The sequence below is a fragment of the Stegastes partitus genome, unplaced genomic scaffold (assembly GCF_000690725.1).
Source record: "Stegastes partitus isolate 25-593 unplaced genomic scaffold, Stegastes_partitus-1.0.2 Scaffold296, whole genome shotgun sequence".
In the NCBI taxonomy this organism is placed as follows: domain Eukaryota; kingdom Metazoa; phylum Chordata; class Actinopteri; family Pomacentridae; genus Stegastes; species Stegastes partitus.
Window position 1 is genome coordinate 526,034 of NW_007578027.1, and position 25,781 is coordinate 551,814.

At 42.6% G+C, this 25,781-nt stretch overlaps 2 protein-coding genes across 2 annotated transcripts; both read right to left on the reverse strand.

Moving 5' to 3' along the window:
• Window positions 1-1,002: 1,002 nt before the first annotated feature.
• Window positions 1,003-9,676, reverse strand: LOC103358193 (protein FAM222B-like). Its single transcript, XM_008283067.1, has 3 exons — window positions 9,556-9,676; window positions 6,888-7,020; window positions 1,003-6,346 (listed from the first exon to the last, which is right to left on the reverse strand). Exons 2-3 carry the CDS (start codon window positions 6,967-6,969, stop codon window positions 4,269-4,271), a joined length of 2,160 nt encoding a protein of 719 aa, XP_008281289.1. The 5' UTR covers window positions 6,970-7,020; window positions 9,556-9,676; the 3' UTR covers window positions 1,003-4,268.
• Window positions 9,677-11,085: 1,409 nt separating this feature from the next.
• LOC103358194 (flotillin-2-like) lies at window positions 11,086-25,346 on the reverse strand. The gene is made up of 11 exons (XM_008283068.1): window positions 25,216-25,346; window positions 23,482-23,563; window positions 21,528-21,618; window positions 20,589-20,712; window positions 19,848-19,966; window positions 17,473-17,586; window positions 17,263-17,382; window positions 16,722-16,936; window positions 15,711-15,894; window positions 14,976-15,125; window positions 11,086-12,951 (listed from the first exon to the last, which is right to left on the reverse strand). Exons 1-11 carry the CDS (start codon window positions 25,262-25,264, stop codon window positions 12,919-12,921), a joined length of 1,281 nt encoding a protein of 426 aa, XP_008281290.1. The 5' UTR covers window positions 25,265-25,346; the 3' UTR covers window positions 11,086-12,918.
• Window positions 25,347-25,781: the final 435 nt, after the last annotated feature.

Below are 25,781 nucleotides of genomic sequence, written 5' to 3' on the forward strand. Positions count from 1 at the left end.
GGGTTTAGAATAATTTGGGACAAGCTTTGGTCTTTTGTGCTCAAGCTTGAATGCACACAAGCTACACTTACACTAGTTAGATGTGATGGGGAACATGGACTTATTTTCAATGCTGTTATTTATTTCTACACTCTAATAAATCAGACTTCAGCAGTGATTTCTTGAGACTTTTACGTGATCATCATCCACCTGTGAAAGGGAGACATCTCTAACTCACTCACCAGGTTACTCTAAATACAGGAAAAGTGTCATTTTAAAGTTTTGAGTTCAAATCATGAATTCTGGATCCACTTTGAGTATCCTTAAGTCAAACTAGTCTTTTCTCTTAGGTGCTGTTTTGTATATTTTAGCATTATAACTACAATTTCTCAATAAGCTGCATGTTCTCACCTAAACTCTTAAACATATCGACGTTCTTTAATCTGTCTCCATTTGTACTTTACAAACAGGATTCACCCTAAAACATGTCGGCGGTGATCAAGCTGACTGTCGATCAGCTGCTCTTCACAAGTTTGGGCTCAAACACTTGTTCTGAATACATTTTTAATCAGCTTCAAAATCCAATCTGATCCAGATTCGGCTCCAATTGTCAACAATTATCTGAGCAGGATAAATCGCATAAAGGCCACAACCACAGTTCAGCAAGCCGAGATCCACATAAATACGCCTGTCTCAGTGTTCACCAGGGTTCCTGTGTTACAGACCTCCTTCCAGAACCCCCCCAACCCTGGTCAGACCCAAAACATATCGCTGAGGGTCCCTAGTTGGTGCCTGGAAACAGTTTGCTAAACTGCTGTTGGACCAGTGGGTGACTTTAAACTGATAAATCCAGACTGGTGATGAGTGCACCAACCCAACTGCTCCCTGCCAAGCTGCTTCAGACGTATCCGAGCCCAGTTCCAACCCCCACTGCTGTGGTTCTGACCCAACGGAAACACAACGTACACTTGTATTTACCTCAATATACACACAACAAAGACAAAAGACAGGCACTTGAACAGATTTGTGTTTGCAAACTTTATTTTGGTTAGGGGGAATGTTTGTGCAAGACATTTTATTCCTGAAGGTTAGGCAAAACTGGAATATCACATTTTCACAAAGTAGAAGAAGTAAGCCCCCCTCCACCACCGTTCACAACACGACGCCTCCGGCAGTCAGAGGCCGTCGCAGTAATCAGAGTATAAAGAAATCTAGAGAGAGCTGTTGCAGACCTGTGCCCCGATAAGTATTGCCATCTGAGTCAGCGAACACGACGAGCTACAATGTGCTTAACCAGATCAGATTCTCAGAGTGCAAACACCGTGGTCGACGGGATGTCTGCCCCAACAACACAAAGCTTTGTTTAGAACCACATCAGGATCTTGCTTGGAGGGAAAGAAAAAACCTGGGGTGTGATGTGCAGACAGGAACCTCTCGATCTAGATTTATTTTATGCTCGGTTCACATCTTTACACTTCACAAGAGTTTCTTCGACCGTCCAAACGAGGGCAGCAGCTCTCCTTTATGTCACCAGGTTGTTGCTTATTACTGTTAGAACACAAGTTCCCTAAACAAGCTTGCCGAGGCTTCTAGCCGGGTGGTTAGAGAGGGACACTTGGTCACTTTGGTCAGTGAGTCAGCAGCAAACAGTTCACACATCCCGACAGTGTCTAGGAATCGTGGCACACTTCAGGACTTCAGTCCATGACACAGTATCAGTAGTTACACTAAGTAGCTTGGTCCCCCGTCAGAGATTAACTTCGTGCACCTTTGTCAGCGTGCACACCTGTGTGCAAGTACCCAAGCTTAACATACACACACACAAGCATCCATTCACACATTTCTCCGTACTAAGCCCAGTGGAGGCACTTCATATGAAACTGTAGAACCTGACTGTGTCGGGCTGTAACGAGGCAGTTCAACATTAACAGGACAGCTCTGATCATTTAGTGTTTTCATTCAGGTGACTTAACGCTCAGGAAGCCAGACAGGCTCGGGAGGTCTTTAGACTTCGGAAAATCACTTTGAATACTGGTCAGTTATCACATAATGTCCAAACATGGCCGGCACAACAAACAGCCACATTTACCAGCATTTGGCGATTTTCGCCGTGCGCCCATCAAATAAATATTTCACTGATACAGCCCATACATCATTACTATCCATACACACGTACACACAAATCATACTAGTGTGTGTTAAGATTAAATTCAATAGCAGCTTCGAGGGGCAGGCACATCAAAAATGAGAGCCAGGAAAAAAAAACAAAAAACTGCCATCAAGTATGAAGACCAAACTCCAGAAAAGCTACGGTTTGCATCTCAGCTGTCTTTCTTCGTCTCGCCTTGTAATTCTTTCTCCCTTTTGACCTGTACTGTGTTCTGGGAACAACTCAGAGGGAAAAACAACGTTGCTGTTGTGAAAGACATCCGGTTAAAGCGTGGATGCAAACCTCCTATTTGCCTTTGAGCGCAGACTCTCGGGTTACACCGTCTGCCTCACCTATGGCACCTAATGTGAAAACACCTATGGCTTCAGGATGCAGTGGTCCAAAAAAATAAATTAAGAAACTAGATCAGGTTATTTATTAAGTATAACAACTAAAACACAGTTTAAATACCTTAAAATAACTGCTACAGCCCTGTTCTAAATACCTATTACTTCTGCTAAATACTATTCATATTTTACTCTTAAAATCATCTTAAATCCGTGATCGGTAACATCGGAGACAGTAGGATGGTGATTTATCGACAGGCATGTGGAGCGTTATTACCTTAACAATTCCATTTAAGGCAATCTCATCCGTTCCCGCCGCCCAATGATGTGACAGCAGCGCGTCAAACAAACAAGAGCTCAGGGAAAAAAGAAACAAATACGCACAACGAAGCCATACTTTAGTCAGGATCCTGGCAAAGAAACTTGTAGAATATAACTACTGTGGCATTTAAGGCTTTTTCCAGAAGGCTTGAGGATAGAAGAGCAACGTGTGCCCAGACAACATTAACCAGAAAAAAAAAAAAAAAGAGGAGGACATGAGTCTGGAGCTTCGTGCTAGAGACACATCTAGCGAAATATAACCTGCATTACGCGATCTCGTTTCTTTATAGGTAGCGGAAATACAACACGGGGCAACGCCAGTGATTAGTAGATGAACATCCCACCACAAGCCACACAGAAAACGTCCACACACCACATCAGTTGCATTACAGTAGTAAAGTGGTGATAAAATGTGTCGAAGGGGAAACGCAGCATCTTCCCTGCTTGCATTATTTGAAGTACTTGCATGCTTGCAAGTGATCAATTTGCTTTTCACATACTCACACACACTCTCTCTCTTACACACACACACAGTTTTAGTAATAATAATAATAATAATAATGGGATGCTATTCTGTTTCACATTAGCTATAGACAAATAAGGGCTAATGGAGGTTCGGCTCCTTTTGCCAAGCATAAAAGTAATTTTCTACGATTCAAGTAGGACGATCTACAGTAATACAACAAAAACGGTCATAAAACAAACTACTTAAAAAGCAACTCTTGAAATATTACACACAAGAGGGCACTTAAAAACTACATGAATCTCAGAAACGGAGAGTGTTACTGTTTTTGCTAGTGCTGGCTTTGTCGGATTTCTAACCCAAATCGTGCTCAATTCAAAACCTACCCCCCAACGGTGCAGTTCATAAACCCACGTTTGTATTCCTGATAGAATAAGTGTACACCTCAACGATGAGAAAGAGCTCCTAAAACGTTATCAACAGTCGTATTAATTGCATATACATGTAACCTTCTTATTAAAATGGATCACAAACCTGTTAAAAGGATAAATAATTGCCAAAACAAAAAAAAAACAAAAAAACAAAACAACATTACACGAGGACATCCTAAATCTTGCCTTTGGGCAGTTGTAAGGCCACAAATGCTGATAAAAGTTGTTCCATTTCAACCCATGAAAAGCACTGTGACAATCATAAGGCAAGCACACGCTCAGCTGCAAACGAACAATTTAGAACACCATATATACATGAACAAAGAGCAGCACATCCATGCCAGTGATGAAAAGAGTGGACAACAATCTCAAAAACCCTTCATCTGCAACAAAGGTACGACATGGCTTAAGACCTGAGGAATACTTTGAAACATCACAACCTGGTGGGCCTCCAAACTGAGCTCTGAAGCAATAAAATCTAATTGATCACTTGCAAGATCTTAAAGAATAAAACACGTATGTTGAAAGTAGCTGTTGAGAAAAACTCAAAACACACCACGTGGGGATAAGCGCTAACGTTAACGGTAGCCTGGGTGATGAGTGTGGACGCCTCCGCTGCTGCTGGGCTCCTGAACTTGGCCCATGGCTGACCTGTGCATCTTCTCCATCACATCCATGTTCTGCTCCTGAAAGCCGGGCATCTGGAAGTCTCCCCCTAAGAAGTCCACATTCGACATCAGCTTAGACTGCCCAGCTGGACCCTCTTTCCCAGGCCTGTACTTGGCCCCTGGGATGCGGTCTGTGGAGGCAGCAGCCTGCCCTCCCTGGAAAACCACCGGCAGGTCCTGAGGGCCAGATCCATTGTTACCTGCTGTGGTTGGGATGCTGCTCCACGGCGGCTGCATGTAGTGGCCATTAACGTAAGGCATAGATCCTACTGGGCAGTTAACAGGAGACGAAGGTCGAGGTTTCTCTGCAGGATGTTTCAGAGGAAAGCCCTGTGCAGTGTTTGGTAGCTTGTGGGAATAGCTGAGGTTTCGTGAGGGGAAAGAACACTCAGCTGGAGGGTCCATCCTTGGGTTCTTGCAGGGATGAGCCCCCTCAGGAGGCTGCTGCATGTGGGCCAGTTGATGCTGCGCCCAGGAGCGCTGCTGCTGCAGCTGCTGCAGCTGTTGTAAATGGTGCTGCTGCTGCTGTATCTGCTGCTGTTGTTTCTGATGATGTAAATGGTGCTGAAGCTGCTGCTGCTGCTGCAGTTGGACCTTCTCAGGGTCTGTGTGAAAAGCAGGGATATTGTTAGGAGCAGCTATACTGGGCTGTGAATGGAGAGCAGCACTGGGAGTCTGAGCTGCTGCTTTGTCTGGGGGTCCCACCATCAGGCAGCTGGGCACGTTGCCCATCGCTGGGTGGTGAGCGGACACTCTTGAGCTGGCGTTGATCAGCAGGTTGCGGCTGATGGGGCTGGGGTTTGCGATCTGGCCCTCACAGACTGAGGTGGTGCCCATGCCGGCCCGAGCCTGGCACAACTGGTTGATTTGGTGCACGATGCTGCTCAGGTCGCCTGGCCGGTTCTGATGCAGGCTGGCTGCCATGGACAGTGGGATGGTGGAGGTAGATACAGTTACATTTGGTGGGGCGTCTGCGTCAGGGAGCTTCCGCGGCCCGTATGGTCCAGGTGTGGGCTGCTGGAGGCTGCTAGGCATGTTAGCAGGTCCCGCAGCTACAGGTTGGGGGAGGGCCTGTGAGCCAACTAGCCCCTGGGTGTGCTGCAGGCTGGGAAGCTGAGCTCCGTCAGGTAAGTGGCGCAGATCCTGAGTCACTCCTTGTTGTGTGAGTAAAGCTTGTGGAGGAGCCGTCTGATGCTTTAGTGTCTGCAGATGAGAAAGATGCTGCTGTGGTACGACTGGTGGGCAGGACGGGCCCTGCTGCTGCTGCTGCTGCTGCTGTTGTTGTTGTTGTTGTTGCTGCTGCTGTTGTTGTTGTTGTTGTTGTTGTTGCTGCTGCTGCTGCTGCTGCTGCTGCAGAGCCTGGCTGTGTGGCAAACTCTGCTGCCTCTGGATAGCTTGTGGATGAGCCAATCTTTGCTGCTGCGAAGTCTGAACCTGGGACAAGCTCTGCTGCCGTTGTAGCGCTTGTGAATGAGCCATGTTTCTTTGCTGTAAAGCCTGTGGATGAGGCTGCTGTAAAGCCATTGGATGAGTCATACTTTGCTGCTGCTGCTGGAGCGCCTGTGGATGAACCATGCCCTGCTTCTGGGCTGCAGGCTGAGGCGGGCCCTGCATGTGAGGAGCAGGCTGAGGAAGATTTAAAGTGCTTTGAGTGGCGTACGGCCCACTGTGAGGGTTCATGACTGCCTTTTGTAGCTGTCGAGCGCGGCTACCGTCTGACTCTTTGATGACGCCTTTGACAGGCGCACGGAGGACGGCCAGCAGGCCTCCACTGGTGCTGACCTGAGACGGGTAAGGACTGTGGCGCTGGCTGGACGAGGAGGTGTCGAGCCCGTTGACTGTGCGGCGAATGTGCTTCCTTTGAGGTACTTTGACACTGTTGGGGAAGATCTGGATGGTCAAAGGGTTGTTGGCAACTTTCTTAGCATAGGCATCCAACTCTGCTGGGGTTGGGTAGCTGGCAGATCTCATCTTCTGTGTAGTTTCCCCTGCAAGATGTAGAGAGTCAGAAAACCAGCACTGACTGGGATTTGACATTTACTCACAACACAATATACTGAGATGTGCTGTAACACTACACTGTGTGGCAGTAAGCGATGTGGGAGTAGATGTCCTTCAGCGTGAGCTTTGTCTTACGGCTCCCTCAGAAATCCTGCAGTCATTCCAGCTAGCACGGCAACAAAACCTCACATCCCCTTCTTTAATGTTTTGAAACAAATGCATCGTGTGATTAATAATGAATATTAACGGAGTGAGAAGCTGGCATCTGATTTGGACTTTTTCTGTAATTTACTTAATTTACTAAAAAGAAGCATCATCATGTTGCTCCTGAACGTTTACCCACCACACTGTTTTAATGGTCAGCAGTTATGTTGCACAATCACACCTCTGCACATCACAGTTAATGATACTGAAAACCTCAACCTGTGCATTGAAGTGTATGATGAACACACAGTGCGATCCCTAATGCTCATTAATATATAAACTCAAAGGAAATACAACCACAACATGCTGAAAGAAAACACTTACATTTCTGTAGTCCAGTGTTCATCTGCGTGCGGGAAAGAAGTCTGATGGTAGGGTCACCTGATGCCGGCAGACAGGCCAGCATGTCACTATTCCACTAATGCAGCATGGGACACCTTCTCCAGTCCTCACCATACTGGGGACAAACAGAGCAGGTGCAAGTCAGCCGCTGACAGACACTTACAGTGGTGTGAAATGACTCTGCCATCGTCGATTTTCACATCCAGTTCAGTTTGACCTTTTGCAAATGGTGGCTTGTAATAAAGTGACATCATGGTTCTGTAAAAGCTCGCTGTGTACACACTGCGGCCAGCAAAGAGCGGAGATGGAGATGGAAAAAGCCTTTTTTTTTTTTCCCCCTCCTTGAACAAAGCGGCACATACACACAGCATGATGGCAAGCTGGAAGCCAACCAGCCATCTTCTCCAAACTCAAGAGGCTGTGCCAAAAGCACAGCACAAAAAGCACAATTTCTTCAACTGAACATGTTTATAAGGTCATAAAACCTACACTCAAATCAAAATGGAAGCACTGGGCCGGAATCCAGACGCATTTAATACAGAAAAGCCAACAGCCTCGTTGATTACCGGCTTACAAATGTAAGCAAAAACGTACAATTTATTATAAAGACTGCAGCATTGTAGTAAGTCAAATGTATGTATTTCAACAGTGGCAGTGAACAAGCGATAAATCACTGTCTGAAAATCAATGATGAATCTGCAAAACAGTGTGTGAGCAACCATAACCATAAGAAAATGTAATCACTGGTCAGACTTGGGAGTTGGCCAGCAGGGTCAGTGTCACTGCTATTCACCGTCATGAATAGAAGCATTGAGAGAAGTATTAATATTGTACAGATTAGTATCTATATTGCAAAAACACAGATATAGCATATACACATAAGTGTATGTAGAAAGAAAAAAAAAAAAGATATTGTACTGTGTTTTCTTAAAAGTACAAAATATTCAGAATTCCCAGAATGTGTTGATGTTGTACCAACAGACAGCTTCTGCTATCAGTCACGGCTGCTGACTCAGTTTACATCACCACAGTGACCGCCGGCTTACAGATAGCTGACAGTGAAACGTTTCCAGTAAGTTGCATGTAGTGAGTTACGGCTGAACAATGATTAGCCTTCAAACTGAAATCTGAAACAAGGCAATTAGCAAATCTCAACGGCCACATCTGACCCAGGGTTTAAACTGCCGTGGCAACAACTTCACAGATGCACGCCGTTCTCTTGTGTGACAGTCGAGCTTCTGATGTTTTCTGATGAGGAAATTCTATTTGACACGTTTTAACGAACCTCCAGAATGATCCACAAGCTGTCAGAATGCTGAACTGCTGATCCACATATGCAAACACTTCTTTATTTAAATTGCTTTAAGGTATTGGATCCTGAGGAAACGCTCTCTCATCTTGCCTGTACGACTGCGTCTGTACAGCAGAATGACAATAAACTTGATTTGATTCAAATCTATGACGCTGTGAATATTGAACTGAAGACGGAGTCTGACAAAAAAAAATATAAAATTGCAATTAGACACGCTCCCAAAATTGTTTTGTCCTCCAGTGAGACGCACAGATCTCAAACAGACCAAACAATTGTTCAGTAAATCAAGAAGCCAGCAGGATAATGGATGAAGACAATATTCATTAGTTTCAGCCCTATTAGAGATTTCCTTCCCCATCTCCCTAAGCCTGGACAATCTGGGGAAAACATCTAATAGCAACTTTTCTGACAGATATTGCAGTTTGATTTGCCACCTAATTCGTCAAAGTCAAGCTTTAATGCAGTGATTGTACTTAAAACATATGATGGAGAATTCACTATCAAAGGCGTGACAGTTTAACCCAGCCCTGGCTCAGATGCACTCCATATCATCTATCCTAGGTTCCAGACTTTCCAATTTACTAACTGAATTGTTTCATTTCCTCCACTGGGATGTTTTTGCGATGCAGTAATTGCAGATTCATCATTCATTCGCAGACAGTCTGTGATTCATCACTTGTTCACTTCCACCCTTCAAACTGTCTGACTTGTTATAAAGGTTCATTCCTCATGACTGAATGTCCTGCAGGTTCCTGGATTATTGTTGGTGTGAGCATATATTCAGTGGGGCGCACAGGAGTGACAGTTTGTAGGAGAAAGGAAGCAGGGATCCTCATTAAATCAGACTCAATAATGTGACCTTTCAAACACGGGCCACACTAACTTTGTGGAGCTGAGGCTTCGCTCTCCGCTACAGCCTCCGTCCGCTCTTTACACACGTCCGGGAACATATTAAAACCCGTCTTACAGCCGGGAAGGTTAACTTTCAGACAGTCAGGCTGTAGCTAGGTAACGTTAGCCATCTGTCTAGCAATCCAGCCTTAATCTGCTCCAGGTCCAAACAGCTAGCTAACGTCAGTATCGATCTAACAAACGGAGCCGGACTGATCCAGAACCCGAACACGGACCGAGCCGGCCGAACAGCCACCGTGTCCCTTTAGCGGACATAAAAAAAAAGATGAAATTACACCGTTTAAAGGAGGATATCTCGAGTGAAGCACCACGATAAATAAGGAGCTTCTTTGTGCTGATTGTGAGCAGGCCAGCTGGTTAGCAAACTTTAGCTTCTCATTGACGGAAACCGCCGCTGCGAGGCTCGACGAGCCGGAAGATACTTACTCCTCACGAATCTAGGAGTACGGGAACTTCATTTTGTGGAGACACAACGTTGGTATTGATTAGAAAATGACGAGACCATCCCCGGTGTGTTGGTGCTCCGTGCTGCTGTCTGGTTACGGCAGCAACATCTGTCGGGCATGCGCAAAGAAATAAGACCCCGGGTCTGCATTTAGGTACCGACGGTGAACGCCTGTCCAGAAATTCCAACAAATGGGATGTTTTATTTTTACCTTCAGCTTTTTATTGATTTGATTTAACCACATGCAAAAGAAACAAGGCAACCACCCACTATACACGAATATTACAGCAAAACATCCTGGCAGCTGCAGTACCGAATTATAATTATAGCAATAACAATGAAGATGAGGTCAATTGATTTTTTTTTTTAAAAAGAAGAAGAAAAAGAAGCAGAGGAGGAGAAAGAGGAAGAAGATGGGATGTATTTTAAGGGCATATGAAGAGTTTGCAAAAACAGATAACTCCATCTTTCCAAACCTTCAGAAAACCCACTTTTCCATCGTCTACCTGAGACAATATCCACCTTAGGTTATCTGTATTTCTGTCATGTCATTTCTACTGAGTCAGATCCTCTCAACTTCAGTTTGATTGATATTTTCTCAAGCAAACAACAAAAAAATACGTTTTCTGAAAATCTACAAAATGGAGTTATCTGTTTTTGCAAATGAACTCTTCATATCTAAAACAGAATGTAGATTAAAGCGTCATCTTAAAGGAACGTATAGGAATTCAAGGGGAATCTTTTGATTCGATCGGGTTTCCATGTGCAACTTTAACTTTAAAAGACACTAATTCAGGTAGAATAACTAATACTGTAGGTTCTTAACCCTCACATTTAACCTAATGAGGACAACTTAAGGAGTTTTAACAGTAATGTTTAAATTCCCATTTCTCAGGTCAATTCACTTATGAACAACACTGTAGATTCTTAGTCTTAATATTTAGACTTGTCAGGTAAATCTGGTAAAATCTTATTTCTCTGTGGGAATGCACTTTGGCTTGACTACTGCCGGAAAGTATTTGTTAGGGTTAGGGTTAGTGCGTTTTTTTAATGTAGCTGCTGTATCAAAGTGATTTCCTGTGAAAGGATCAATAAAGTGACCATCCTATCCTATCCTGCTCTGAGAATAAAAAACTACTCATTCAGAAAGAAACAGTCTTTTTAAGATATGAAATCTAAACATGCAAACAGACAAAGTGTAGTAAAATAAACACCTAAACGTGGATTTTAGACATTGTCTTTCTACTAGTCTAAAAGAAGACATGATATGAAGCAAAATACCCTCAGCGTAGGAAAAACAATGTTTTTGCCTGCAGCGTCTTGTCTTAAATACAAACTTTTCCTGCAGGACTTTCAATTGTAATGAAGTATTTTCACATTGCTATATTGATTCTTTCATCCTTCAGTAAAAGATCTGAATATTCCTTCTACCACTGTTCATCTGATCCTGTGAAAATCTAACTCATGATCGCTCATTTGCAGGATAAGAAACGACAAAAGGAATCAACAAATGATGGCAGTTTGATTTATTAGAATGACAATTAGTTCAGAGTGAGCAGACGACTCTGCACACAGATGGATGACATGCAGCAAGAGCATACAGGAACTCATGGCCATTTGAGACATACAGTGTACACAGGAAATGAGGACGAGTGATTGACACACGCAGAAAACATTAACAGCAGTAATAACAGTCTTCTGTAAATTCTGTTAGTAAGCTCGGAGTTTGTTCAGTCACGCGCACACAACTGCCGAAGAGTTTCATCGGCTTCAGAGATAAAGTTTAAACTAAACCTCGCCGTCTGTTCGGATGTAAAGCAGGTGAGTGCAGCTCTGTACAGTTTTCAGAGGAGATGTTCTTCTGGAAGTGGATGGAAATATCTCATGGCAGAGGTCAGCCTGCTAAACTCCATAATCTATGGTACCTCTCCTCAGTCTGTTTCCAAAACTGGACGGATTCTGTGTCCCGCAGCGCTGGATTTGACCCCAAAACTACAAAGCATTGTGACATTTACAAACAGCAATATCACTGTTTAAAATAGATATAGCATTACTGTATAAGTTAAAGTACTCTCCTAAAACATCACCGTATATCTGATGTCACAGTTAATCATAAAACTAATCAGTGCGGATATATACAAACATGGAACTGAAAGTGTGTTTCCCTAAAACGTGTAAAAGACACTCTGTTGAACATGGCTTAGCGTCTACAGGTAATCGTAGTGTTAAATTAAACAGTGGTTCAGATGCAGGTTTCCCCAGTTCCCCCTTCTGACACAGTAAAAACTAACAGACAGTCTATTCTATTTGGCATCGCTGTTTCACCTTTCATTTTCATGTTCTATTAAGTCTATTCACATTTCCCACAGTAAAAACGTATTTCATACAGCTCTACGCCAACAATTTATTTATTTTTTTTGGTACAATTTCCTCGTGACTTTTTTTTCCTCTTTTCGAACACGACCAATTTTTTTTTCACTCTTAATCAAGGCCCAAACTATTCATATTGTACATTAAAATCCACACTAAATATTAAAGGACCACATTACAAGCTAACCACATCAGCACAAGATCAGAATTTTGCTACCCGTTTTCCTGTTAGCATATAAATAAAAAAAATCAAACGTATCATGCTTGATATCAACAGTTTGTGGAGGATAAAAATTCTGTTTCGAGGGGAAGACACAAAAAAAGTAGTAAAAGTTTAAGGTTGAATTTTGCACAATGACAGGGGCTTCTTTTACAGTTCAGAGCACCTTTGTTACGTTGAAAATCAACTAGAAAGACGTAAAGCGATGTTTGATTGTTAAAAATACAACAAGTACAACACAAAAAAAAAAGATTCAGATTTTCTAGGGAATGCAGATGCTTCTAACAATTAAGAGGTATTTAAATGAACAAAAGGCCCGCGACGTACCGTGCAAAAAGTGACAACAGCGGCCTCATTGTATGAACAAACATGGCTTCAGTGTATAATTACCAAAGACTACGTGTCGTCATATTATAAAGCAAATATGACCTGGGTGAGAATCAGCAGGATGTAAATCACCACAACAGTCTCCTCCTTTATGATATTTCATACAAACAAGCCAATAAATCCAAGTAATAGATTAAAACACAAAATATTCTCATGTTCAAACTAAAAAAAACCAAATGACTGAATGAGCAGCAGTGCATGCAGATTTTCTGGTCCTGTATAAAGTAAGGCACCAGAGGTTTCCAAAATTCACTTCATATACAGAGTATACGTATAAAACAACAAAAATCTTCAAGTGTATTAAAGGCAGTCTATGAGAGTGCATACAACAGAGACTGGAGTCATGTGGAGTCTTCGGTTTTCAGGCTTAAGAGCTGGACATCTTCTGCAGCAAAGGGAGCTGTCGGAGAAAAGGACGCATTATTCAGCCGGAACTGAAACTCATACAAGAGACGGAGCACTTTCGTGACCTGCATTTTTGAAGATAACGTGTGAGTTTCAACTTCTTTTACGCTCACATCTGAAACAAATAGCTAAAACCAAGCACGGCACAGACTCTCAAGATTATTAAGGTGACATTTAAAGTCACATTTCACCATTTTTATGTTTTATATACATTGCATTGCATTTGAAGACTACCTACTGGTCAGGGAGAATCGTACTCAATTTTCTTTGGTCTTTTTTCATTTGTTTATTTCGTAGTAGTCTCGCTTTGCCAGCTCATTCTGTAGAACATTATGGTCTGGCTGTACCTTACTAATATTGTTCTGTAGGGGAACATAGGCTTGCTTGCATTCTCTTAGACCAGGGGTGTCCAATCCTGGTCCTGGAGGGCCACAATCCTGCATGTTTTATATGTGTCCCTCTTCCAACACACCTGATTCAAATGATCAGGATGGTTATCAGGCTTCTGCAGAGCTTGATGATGAGCTGATCATTTGAATCAGGTGTGTTGGAAGAAGGAAACATCTAGAACATGCAGGACTGTGGCCCTCCAGGACCAGGATTGGACACCCCTGTCTTAAACCAGTCACAAAGATTATGAGCGTGGCTAAACGAAGGACGCAGCTTTGGCGTTCAGAGTAGTGAAATGGAAATGCTGTGATGGAACAACTGACTAATGTGGACAACACATCTCGAAAAGCTAACAGAGCTTCCTGACTGCCTGATCCAAGTCCTCTGAAAACCTTGAATATTTTAGTGCGGTAGTTTGCTGCTCAGAGGTTGTTGTTGTTGTTTCCCATTGTGAAGAAAACAGTATCACACAGATGGCAGGAGGAAGCTGACAGAAATGAGCGGAGGCTTATATCTGCATCCGACATCCGGTGAGTCAGACTAATTTCATAGTAAGATTGGAGAGAGACAGGAAATATGGTGACAGAGTAGAGGAATGCAGCAAATCGCTCCCAGCCACGAATCAACACTGAATGGTTTGGGGGAAATATCTAATTGCAGACAGATGTTACAGTTTGTGCTTTGGTTCAGTTCAATGTTCACCGTCTAATAGATTTAACGCGTGGTCGTCACAGGAGACACCATGAAAAGAACGACACAATAAGGTTGCCATGAATTTGTAAAACCATTGACTGTTTCATGTACATCCCAGACTGCAGCCTTTGCCATTGGCTGATGCATCGTTTTAAAATTGGATTACCGTAAATTCCGGACTATAAGCTGCTACTTTTTACACGGTTTGAACGCTGCGGCTGAAACATCGATTTATGGATTTTTTTCGAGTTTTCTGAATTTACCTCAAAACAAAAATGACATTGAGAGCGAAAGCGAGACTGAGGAAGTGACGAAGTAATTCTGAGGCTGTTCATCTCCGACACTGAAGAAGACGACTTTAGTGGTTTCAGTGCAGGAGGAAGATGAAGATAGCGATCAGTGACTTTTCCTGGTAGGCTGCTGTAGTTTTATTTTCTTAACCAGCCGTGTTTCAGGCACTGTTTGGAAAAAAGCCTTTACGTATATGTGTATGTTTCCGGTACGTATTTAATTAAAAGTTAAAAATCTTCTGTGTAAATATCTCCTGTTACAACGTGGACACCTGCAGCTTATAGACAAGTGCGGCCTGTTTATGTACAAAACTACTTTTCTTTTTAAAGTTAGTGGGTGCGGCTTATATTCAGGCGGCTCTATAGTCTGGAATTTGTAACTGTTCAGCCGCATGCAGCCTAACCACTGGGGCACCGAGTTGACTCGTCCAAAATAAATGTTTGACAGAAAACTGGCTGCGTTAACAAGACAGCGTTTGACTAAAGACACGATATCTCAGCCTCTGCTACTTCAGGTACACTTAATGTAGCGCCAAATTAAAAACAACAGCACCAAAAACAGATCCTTTTTCTTTTATATAGCGCTCAGTAATCCTAATAATACATCTACATTGCTACACATCGATATGATGATGAAGGAGATTACCTTTGTCAAATCCACTCCGGTGAGAGCGTTGACGGACACAGGAAGTTCAGCCAGGAGGCGGTTCACCTCGCCGGTCACTCGGTTTCCCTCCCCACTGAGAATGACGATCTCACTGGTCCTGGATAAAGGTGCTGCCACCTTCCCAGCAATCTGCAAGGACACGTGAAGTGTTATGGATCATCAAAATCTTTTACATGAAGTTATCATGTGACTCATTACAATCCATGAAAGAAAAACACCTTCAACCATCGTGTGTTCGCTTCTGAAGTTTGGTTCATGAGAAATGAATTGTTTCAGTTTCTAAGTTTTTGTCTAAAAATGTCAAATACCGATTTTTAAGTGCTTATGTGGGATTAAACACAGAATAAAACACAAACTAAGATGTGCTGATAGGAACATCTATCACATTTAGACCCAGCCAGATAAGTTGTTTCCCGTTTCCAGTCTTTTTTCAAAGCTAAGTTCAATTTTCATGCAGCAGATTCGTCACAATTTACAGATAAACATAAGATTAGTATCAATCTGCTCAACTAGCAGCTGCAGTAACGATAAATTAATGCTTTAATTCATGTGCAGACAAGACTTAAAAAAAACCTTTTAGGAGGCATGTTACTGCATGTTGTACAAAGTGTTCTGCTTGAACACACCAGTCAACTCAAACTGAACGTTCCTCTGAACATATCGGCTGGATGAGCAGCACTGAATGCTGGAGCACCTGCAGAGTCTGAGTGTTACCTTGGGCAGAGCCTCCAGGACCAGAGCAGTCTTAGCCGCGTCTCCATATTGCTGGTAGGCCTCCGCCTTCAGCCTCATTTTCTCCGCCTCCGCCTTTCCCACGGCTTCGATAGAAGAAGCTTCCGCCTCGCCGATCTTTCTGATCTTCTCTGCCTCAGCCTGAGCTATCAGCACCGTCTTCATCCTGAGTGTAGGAAATAATACGTGTTTATTAAAAGGGAGACTGTATGACCGCAGCATATGGAATTAAGCCTGTAAGAGATAAACTGATAGACAGATACTTCATAAATCCTACGGGGAAATTCAGGACACATGATCCACCGACCTCGTTTGTACTTACGACAATAAATCTGAACAGGAAACACAGTAATGGTGTGGCTGTGTTTCTTTAGAGCTCTGACGTCCCCGTAGACTAATAAAACTGAATAAAAACGGCCCTACACGTAGCCTGACAAGAATCTAAAAGCTGCCTGTATTGACTGCTTTATTGTAAAAATACTGTAAAAACAAAACAAAAATAATACATCTTTAAATTTTCTATAATTTCCCTCCACTGCTTTCACAGTGACGTGGTTTTTATTGTTGTCATTGTGTTATTATTGTTACTGGGATGCAAAAATCTGACTCAGCTGGTGTTTCAACAGCTGACTTTCCTTCTCCACCTCCTCACAGAAACATCGGCTACAGAGGTTACAGGCTTGTTGTTATTCCAAATAGTCAACTACAGACTTAGGAGGACTCAGGAGCATGGACTGCTGGGGATGTGTTTATCAGTTCTCTCAAAGAAGAAGTTGAAAAGCACGGACAGCTGGGATAAACACACGCCCATCAACGGGCTGAGCTGGGGAAAAGACAGTCAGGAGAGTCAGAGACAAGAGTACACGTAGATACACTGCACGAGTGTGTGAGAGTGAGAGTTTTCAGCAAAGATGGCAAAAAGTTCACTGCTTTCAGTTGAAAAAGCAGCGAAATCTGACTGAACTATCCTGTAAGTGAGGCGTTGTCACTCACTTGTGCCCCTCAGCCAGCTGCTGCATTTTGTAGGCCTCGGCCTCAGCGGGTCTCTTCACAATGGCGATGAGCTCTTTGTCTGTCCGGTCGATCTCCTTCTCCTCGATGGTGATCTCTTTCTTCCTCTGCACCACCTGGATCTCGATCTCCTCCAGTCGGATCTTCTGTTGCTCCTTGGCTGCCTGCAGCTCGTAGGCCAGCTGAGCCTCTGCTTTCTGAAAACATCGGCATATGAACCGTCACATTTCTGAAGCCTGCACATCTCAGCTGACAGATGTAGTTTGTGTTTGAGTTCCAGCATAAGTGAGATAGAAGATTTTTTGGAGTCTTCGGGTGGCTCTATATAATGTTATAACTAAGTAAAATTATCAAGCGTCCCAAGACTCCACATGTTTATTAGCTGTCATGGGTCTGAATGATGTTTAACTCAGTAGAAGTTCAGAATAACTGGCCTACTGTTGGGCCACTGCTGGTAAACAGTAAAACAACATCTAACTGGTTGCACTCTGCATAAGTTCAAATCAAAACGCCTCGTGCAAACCTTAGTGTTGATTTCTTGGTTGAACGAAGCTTTCTGCAGCTCCAGCTCTCGTTTGGAGTCAGCCATCTTGGTGTCGGCCTGGAATTTGATATCCATCATCTCCTTCTTACATTCTGCTTCCTAAGAAACGACAAAGCGACAGAGCTGTGCTCAGCGTGTCATCGTGCACAACGGGCTCCACTTCAAACAGACCGGCTGGAGTCTTCTTACCCGTATCCCAGCATCCCTCTCTGCCTCCGCCACGCCGATGTCGGCATCCCTCTGGACAGCTGCAATCTGGGTCTTCCCGAGGGAGCTCAAGTAATCCAGTTTATCGTACACGTCCTGTGAACGCAGACAAACCAACCGATAAGCTGCAGCGCTCCTGTCAACACAGACTCACAGGAGACTGAAGCGCAGAGAGCTGTGAGGCTGTCGCAGATCAGACACATCAGGTTTGTTTCATTTCCCAAAATCCAACTTGGCTGTGAGGACAATGGTCATCTTTCCCAGTTCATGAAGTGATTAATTAATTTAAATATAAAACAATCTCTTAAATAAGGGGAAGTAATCATTTGTCTACGTGCTGCAATCCGTCTCTACAAACACAACCCTTCAGTTTGTCCTACGAGCGTTTGATTTGATTTGTAGTGAGCGTGTTTTCTAATTATCCCTTTTCTCTCATCACTGACGGAGCAAATTTGTCCTGCGTGGTTTAGACAACAGACATCTTGTAAGTGTGTGTGGTAACGGCTTATCGATTCCTGCACCTTCGCCGAGCTGTGGGCACGAGCAAATGCATCGATAACTGGAACTGATGACGACGCTGAACGCTGCATTCAGTCTGAACAACACAAACGGGAACATCAGCGCTCTTACAAACAATATCTAAACAGGAGAGAAAATATTCTGATGTTCTGATCGAGTAAGATAAATAAATAAGTAATGACATCTCACAAATGTGTGCGTCCTCCACTAACAATATGACAGAACACATCTAATAGAAAGAGACTCTCTGGTCAGCCGCTGCACCTGCACCACACTTCTATTAGTTCTAATCAACAGCAGTGAACTCTGCAGGGGAAGTCCGCTGCCAGTCAATTATCAGACCCATGAAAGCCGGCGGAGATTACTGCATCAACCAGAAGTAGGAAACGCATTCACTGAAGGCTCTTTTAAAAGCGAACCAGGGAGGATCTGACTAATGTTTGACTCCCACAGCAGTGGTCAGTGCATCAGCATAAGCTCCATTTCCCACAAGCTTAACAGCAATTCATGAATCACACTGAAATAAATACAACAGAGCTTTCACAAACACAACGATGCATCGCTGAGCTGAACACACTCGACTCATTCATTACCCTACAAACAGAAACCCAAACGTCCGCTGGATCATTATTCCACTGAGAAGAAACGGACAGATGAACTTCATAATAGTGCCACAGGAGAGTTCAGGCAAATATGTGCAGCTATAGTTTGTGGAATCACGCAACTAGGAATGTGTCGGCATTAGATTTTATACAACAATCTTTTTTTATCTATTAGTTCTATATTAGCTGGAACTGAAGAGGACATCGATTTACTGTAGCTGCAGTCTGTCTCTCACCAGCACGATAGACATTAATTAGGTCAGAACATTAATGGATGTTTTAATGCTCTCTTGTGATCATTCTGTTCTTAAGGTAACATCCATCCATCCATCATCTCTACACCGCTTAATCCTCACTAGGGTCATGGGGGGCTGGAGTCTATCCCAGCTGACTCAGGCTGAAGGCAGGTTCACCTGGACAGGTCACCAGTCTATCACAGGGCTACACTTAGAGACAGACAACCAAGCACACTCACATTCACACCTACGGACAATTTACAATCACCAATTAACTTCAACATGTTTCTGGACTGTGGGATGAAGCCGGAGAACCCGGACAGAACCCACGCTGCACGGGGAGAACATGGAGACTCCACATAGAAAGATCCCGGGTGTCCTCACCGGGACGCGAACCGGCGACCTTTTTGCTGTGAGGCAACGATGCTAACCACCGAGCCACCTTGCAGCCCCTTAAGGTAACAAACATGCTTAAATTGTTTATTCATGTCATTTTTATCAATCAGCGACACCTTCATGCTGCAGTAACCCTATTCAGCAGCACTCATTTGGTGTTTTTTTTTCCTTTTAAACCATTTTTAGGATTATTTTTGGGCATTTCGTCTTTATTTAGACAGAGTACAGCTGGTTGGGAAATTCACTGCTTGATGGCATTTGTGCCCGTCTGTGTGCTCCCTCAGTACTCAGCCTTTGTAACTGAATCACTTCTACACATTTGACAGCTGAAATGCTGAACGTCATGAGCAATTTCTGTCTCGTCAAAAAGATGCTGGACTAAGTGAGGATGTCTCAGCTGATAAATATATTTTCATCTAATAAAGTCTGACTGATCTCTATTCTCACACGTGATGATCATCTGTTCACTTTGTATGACTGCAGGTCTCTTCTCTTCTGGCCTGTCTTTGCTCAGTAGCAACATTAGCATGTATTTCAGATGTTCCTATTAGCAGCTACCAGCCAGGTATTGTTGCTGCAGCCGGTCATAGCACCTTTAACCCACCTTGATGGTGAAGCTCAGAATCTCGATGCCCATCCTGCCCACATCAGGAGCTGCTACGTCGCGCACCAGTTTAGCAAACTGGTCCCTGTCCCGATAGATCTGCTCCACAGTCAAGGTACCTGCAAAAGAGAGGCTTCATCAATATCTAAATAACACACTTCATTTTTCACAAACTAGCAGAAGCCTTGTTTTCATCTTCTGTGCTCTACATTTGTGTTTTGACTTGCTGAATCTGTCCTCATTGTAGTTCAACAACGGCCAGATTAGCTGTTTTACAAGAGTTTCGCGAAGCATTGGATCTCCGCTCCCCGCGCCTCATTTGCATAAAGTAGAAGTCAAGTCTACTTTATGCAAATGAGCTGCAGGCCGCATCGCTTTCACATACACAATGAACGGAAAGCGTGATTTTGCCGGATCCAGTGGACAGACAGAATGACTCTTCAGTTAATTTAAATCAACAGCAGCAGCCTGTAATACCTAACTAGAGTCAGTTGTTGTACTTTTGACTTATGCAAGACAGGCAGCAGAACAAACCAATCAACAACTATTCAAATAACTAATTTAAAAAAGTTCAGCCTCCTCATTGTAAAGATTTGCTCCTTTTTTCTGTTTTATATATTTATAAATGGTTTTGTCCTCCTGGTTGGACACAAGGAGAAATCTGAAAATGTCACCCTGAATTCACTAACTAAGAATAAACAAGAAGTTAATCAATCAAAAATGATAACAACTGTCAGTTACCTAGAATGGAGCGCAGATGTCCCTCCAAAGTCTGCAGGAGCACGGCTTTGATTTCCGCCACTGATTTACCAAGAAACTGCTCACAAGCTACAGCCAGCAAGTCCAGGTCAGTCATGACTTTGACCTGAAGGAGACACAATATCAGAGTGAGGCCAGTTCACCTGCTGACGGACCAAAGTCTCAACATACAGGAGCAGAAGATGACACCTAGTCTGTCACATACTCTCAAAACACCACGAAAAAAAAATGTTAACGACGAATGTAAACAGTTAAACAATGATGGCGACATCTCAATGGACCGCTGATAGAACATTTCCATGTGTGATGTGCTGAACGTTGCAGGAAATGTTGTGATTTAACTCAGAATTTCAAGCAAGAGGAAACTCCGTGATTAAACAGCTGTGAACTGTGTAGGAGGCCTTTCAGAAATGTCATTAACTGTTGTCAGCTGCTTCCGTCTCTAAATGGAATCGACAGCGTTACATATTTCCCGTTAGTTAAAAAACAGATTTGTTATTAACGTGAGTATTATGTTTTAAAACCCTGCTAAATACACTGCATAACAACTTATATAAAAAAATTTAAATCACATATATTGATGCCTCACTTCATAAATATGTTTTTTCTGTAAACCCAGATTTTTATTTAATAAAAAGTAATAGTTCTTAAATGTTAAATGTCTCAACCAAAGCAGCCGGACTACAGCTTTTTTCAAATAAAAGAGTCTAAACTTGGCGAGGTTTTGTTTAGGTCAGGAACTATCTGATCAAAGAACATCTGATTGTGGTTTTCAGAAGTCGACAGTTTTTGATATTGTGTCAACAGGGACACATTTCAGTAATTAAACCTAAGTAAGTAAACGTAATGTTCATCACTCCTACTGATAACTGATAAAGTCTGATGTGACAGGCTTCACAGACAAGACGCGTTGAGCCTTACCTGAGCGACACCTGTGACAGTGATGGCTACGCCTTCTGCTGTCTCCACGTCCTCACAGCGGGGCTGCAGAGTCATGATCTCCAGACTCAACCTGCAGCAGGAACACAGGCACATTATTAGGCCACAAAGAGGCGAGTAAAAAGTACAACACTGAAGTAAAATGGATTTAATTACTATGATTTTACACACATATACACAAAAAGACTAAAAACATCTCTACATACATTCAAAAATTTAGAGTGGGTGACAATTTCCTGTCAGTCTTTTCGTGGTCAAGAAAGTGTGTCGTATTCCACTCAGGCTAACAATGTCAAAAATGTGCAAAAAATGGTAATAAAAGTTAGTATAATTAATGTTAACAATATTTTATTTAAAGGATTCTTATGAAATATATGTAAAGTACTGCAAAGTAAAGAACGGCTGTGTGTAATTTAGGCAAAGTAGTTTATGTGACTGTCTGAAAGTCTGCCGCTATTTTATGATCAACAAAAACTGAAAATATAATTGTGCAAAAAGTGAAAAAAGACTATTTCAGAGTGCAGGTTAAATGAGGGGTGGTATCATAAGATTAGGTTTTAATGAAATGAAAAATACTTTATTTATCCAGTATCAAATAATATTAAAGGCTGTGCAGTCGACTGCAGACACTTGGTAACGGTAAACAGCAGATGTAGATGATGTGATTTCCCTGAACTAAAGACGCGATCATTATGAAAGGTACGGCGGCCGATGGGGGCAAATGATGTGCATATACACAAACGAGCTGCAAATACATGAATGCGTCGCATAAACAGAAATGGGCTGCAAAAGGAAAACACTGCATATCCAGTCATACAATGGAACTGCCCCAGGCCTCTCGGGGCAGTTTTTAAGTCTTTAGCTTTTCAGTCACTGTGATCCGATGTGTGCTGAAGCGGTGTTTTACTACCTTGTGTTCTCTCTGCTATTTATCAATGGAGATGAGAGAATACACACCTTTTCATTCCGCTTTTCCCTCAACTAACGTTACTTGTCTCGCTCACCGTTGTCTGCCTCTCAGGTGAAAAGCTCACTACTGCCCCTAGAGGCCTGGGGCACTTCTGCTGTGTGACTGGATATGCAGCACTTTCTTTTTGCAGTTTCTGTTTATTTAACGCATTCATGTATATGCAGCTTGTTTGTGTATATACACATCATTTGTCGCTGTTGCCGCTGCAGAAAGGACTTTGCATTTATATACATTTTTACTTTGGCCGTTGATCCACTGGTTCTCACCTCTACACACCTGGCGAAAGGCTGTGAGAAAAGCTTGTTTGTCAAACAGGCTGTGCTGCTGACCGTTTACACTGTCCACACACAGCTGTGTTATCTAAACTTATCATGTGTCACAGTTCAATCAGGATGAACTCAACACAAAGCTGCAGACGTGGGTTTACTGGTAACTATAATCTGATGCCTGACGAGTGGCAGTAAAGTTTACTGTTGTGGAATATAGAATTGCTGTAAATGTTTGATCTCTGATAACTATTGTAAATAAGTAACTCAAGAAATGCTTCTCTATTGTGACACTAGCCAACTAAAAAGACAAGGTGTCCTTGTCTACACAGCTCAGAAAAGTGTGAATGTGTGTTTATAATGTGAGCTGAAAAAAATATGCCTGAACTGGTTTACATTAGAAACATGTGGTGTGTAATATGAGGCACATCTTGGTAGAACAGCTTTCATCCTCTCATTACTTTCTGACTGTCTGCAGATAATGGGGCCGACTTCCCTGTGGAAACCAAAAACAGCAAAGGCCCATTGTAGCTGTGGTCTCTGTAAAAACGCTTCATCCAAAAGGGGTGTTTCATACCACAATCCACTCATCTGTACTAAGCAGCACTTGGTTGTGATAAAACATTTCAAACAGGGAGTGAAATGCCAAATCTAGATACGATAGCACAAGTGGATGTCACTGTTTGGACTGTGTTGTCACCTTTGGGCGTCCGAGATGAGCCACCAAGCCCAGGACCAGCCTCCCACGATGTAGGTCTTAATATCAGAGCCACAACAACCACCTGAAGGAGGAGAACAGCTCCATTAAGAAAAGCCTTCATATTCAGCAATCCAGGTGCTTAAACCTTTGAATCCAGACATGACAGCATCAAACTACAGGGAGGGGAGCGCAGACATGTCGAACATAAACTCCATCCTTAACTGAACACTCCTCTGATTCATTCAATAGTTACTTTACTTTGTTCACTGCAAGGCCAGTTCAAAAGATCTGTCGGTTGTGAACAGGTTGTGTGAATAAAACAACAGAAGAAGATTTAAACAGAGAATTTCTGTGGTTGCTACACAGCAGTGTTTCTCAGCTGGAGGGTTAGATGCCATCTGGGGTAACAGTCCTGAGGGACTGTGAGAGTGATGATGAAACTAAGAAACAAAATCTCTCATATGCACTAAATAGGCCAATTATTAATATATATTTGTAAGTGTAGCGTGTTTCATCTTATGTAAAATTAAGATTGAACAGATTATAAATATCAATGAAAATCAAAGCCCCAAATGTACAGCCCCCATGCAACAAAAGTGAGTAAGTAGCATGCATGTGGTGTTGATGTAGTCTGTGTTAGAGCTGAAGAACATGCAAAAAATCATATTGTGAAAAAGAATACGATTGCAATATGGGTCACAATTTTGGTGGGAAAATTGGTAATTTTTGAATTTCTTTTCCACTTAAAATCTGAAAATTATTACGTAACTTGAACTTGTACCAAACAAGCTTGTTGCCATATGTCTAGAGGATATGATCTGTAGGCCAGGGCGTCACACCGTAGGGGTACAAGAGTGTGTTGTGACACATTTTATCAAAGAATCTCAAGTCCTGTGGTTTGGATGTTGCACTGAGGCAGACTGCAGTGTCAGGAATATCTGGATAAATTGTTAAACCCTAGTCAGTGTGGCCCAGATTCTTATCTGCCAGCATCTGTAAGTTGCTCAATGACCTCCTGCATTCATATTCAAGAATATTTGTGCTAAATTTAACAAATATTGTCTCCATGGTGCTGTTAATAATACTGTCTTCTCTGATTTAAACAAACGACACTGAATCCGTGTTAGGTTGATTCATTGCTTTGCCCCAGTCATTGCTATTCCCTCAGTAATTCCTTCCTTCAAAACCAGTGTCTGGATTTAGAAGGTATGCTGTGTTTATATTGTAAATTCACACATTTCCACTCACTTGTTGTGGCTCGTTTCCTGATGTCTTTGCTACTATTGCTATTCACAGCCATGTTGTGGTCAGAGGTGATGGAGGACTAGCAAACACGCCCCCTTTCAGTGTACCATCGTGGGCCTCATGTGCAAATTTATAACTAACTGTGCTTTTTAAACATGACTAATTAAGTATCTGTGGGGTCAGTTCGGTACTGATAAGCCAAAGAGTTTCAACCGTTAGAACCAAATCAATGCTAACGGATCGTCGCTGGCTTGCTAGCTCAGGATGTTATAGCATTGCAGGTTATAAACTGGCTAAACTGTGATTCAGATGAGAAGGGCTGATTCAGTTGCTATATACACTCGCTATCTGGTTTTCAGACACTAATTAACTATCTTGCTGTTTGGTTTAACAGTTTGCACCTGACACCAGCTCGTTAGCATAGTGAGCTCCTCTGTCACCATGACAGCTAGCTGGCTCCGTTAGCGCGGTGCGAAGGGGAACACCTACCGGAGACCACCAGCGCCTCGTTCGGCCCCACAGTTAGACAGCTTCCCATGTCGACGGAAGATAGTAACGGACAGAAGAAAAAACTTAGCAGCCGGTGGGATCCTTGACGGAGATTACTGGCGTTATCCGCGGTTTAATCCAAGACTGAATGATTAAAGAGGCTTCACGTCCAGAAGGATGGACAGCAACAACAACACGCCCCGCCCCGCCCAGCGACGACGCACTGACGTCACCGCGGCCGACGTCGGCGTTCAGGTAGCGTAAAAAAAAATAGGTTGAGAAAATAAATAAATAAATAATTAAAAAAAAAACTTTTGTAAAATTCAGTAATAATGCAATCAGGTAAAATAAATTGAATTTAATTATTCTTTAAAAAAATAAATAAATAAAACTTTGGGGTTAAAAAAAGAAAAAGAAAGGTAAATCGAATAAAAAAATAAAATAAAATAACTATATATATATATATGAGCTCTTTTAAAATAAAATAAAACAAAATAAAATAAAATAAAACAACTGAGCTGTGAGCTGAACTATCAGTTGCAGAATTCAAAAAAAAAAAAGTAATA

Excerpts from the sequence above, each read along its gene's own strand:
- LOC103358193 (XM_008283067.1), bottom strand. The coding sequence starts at position 6,969 with ATGCTGGCCTGTCTGCCGGCATCAGGTGACCCTACCATCAGACTTCTT. Across the intron at positions 6,347-6,887 it reads GAACACTGGACTACAGAAAT|GGGAAACTACACAGAAGATG; the intron begins GTAAGTGTTTTC and ends TACATCTTGCAG.
- LOC103358194 (XM_008283068.1), bottom strand. The coding sequence starts at position 25,264 with ATGGGAAGCTGTCTAACTGTGGGGCCGAACGAGGCGCTGGTGGTCTCC. Across the intron at positions 21,619-23,481 it reads CTCATCTCGGACGCCCAAAG|GTTGAGTCTGGAGATCATGA; the intron begins GTGACAACACAG and ends TTCCTGCTGCAG. Across the intron at positions 19,967-20,588 it reads ACATCTGCGCTCCATTCTAG|GTACCTTGACTGTGGAGCAG; the intron begins GTAACTGACAGT and ends TCTCTTTTGCAG.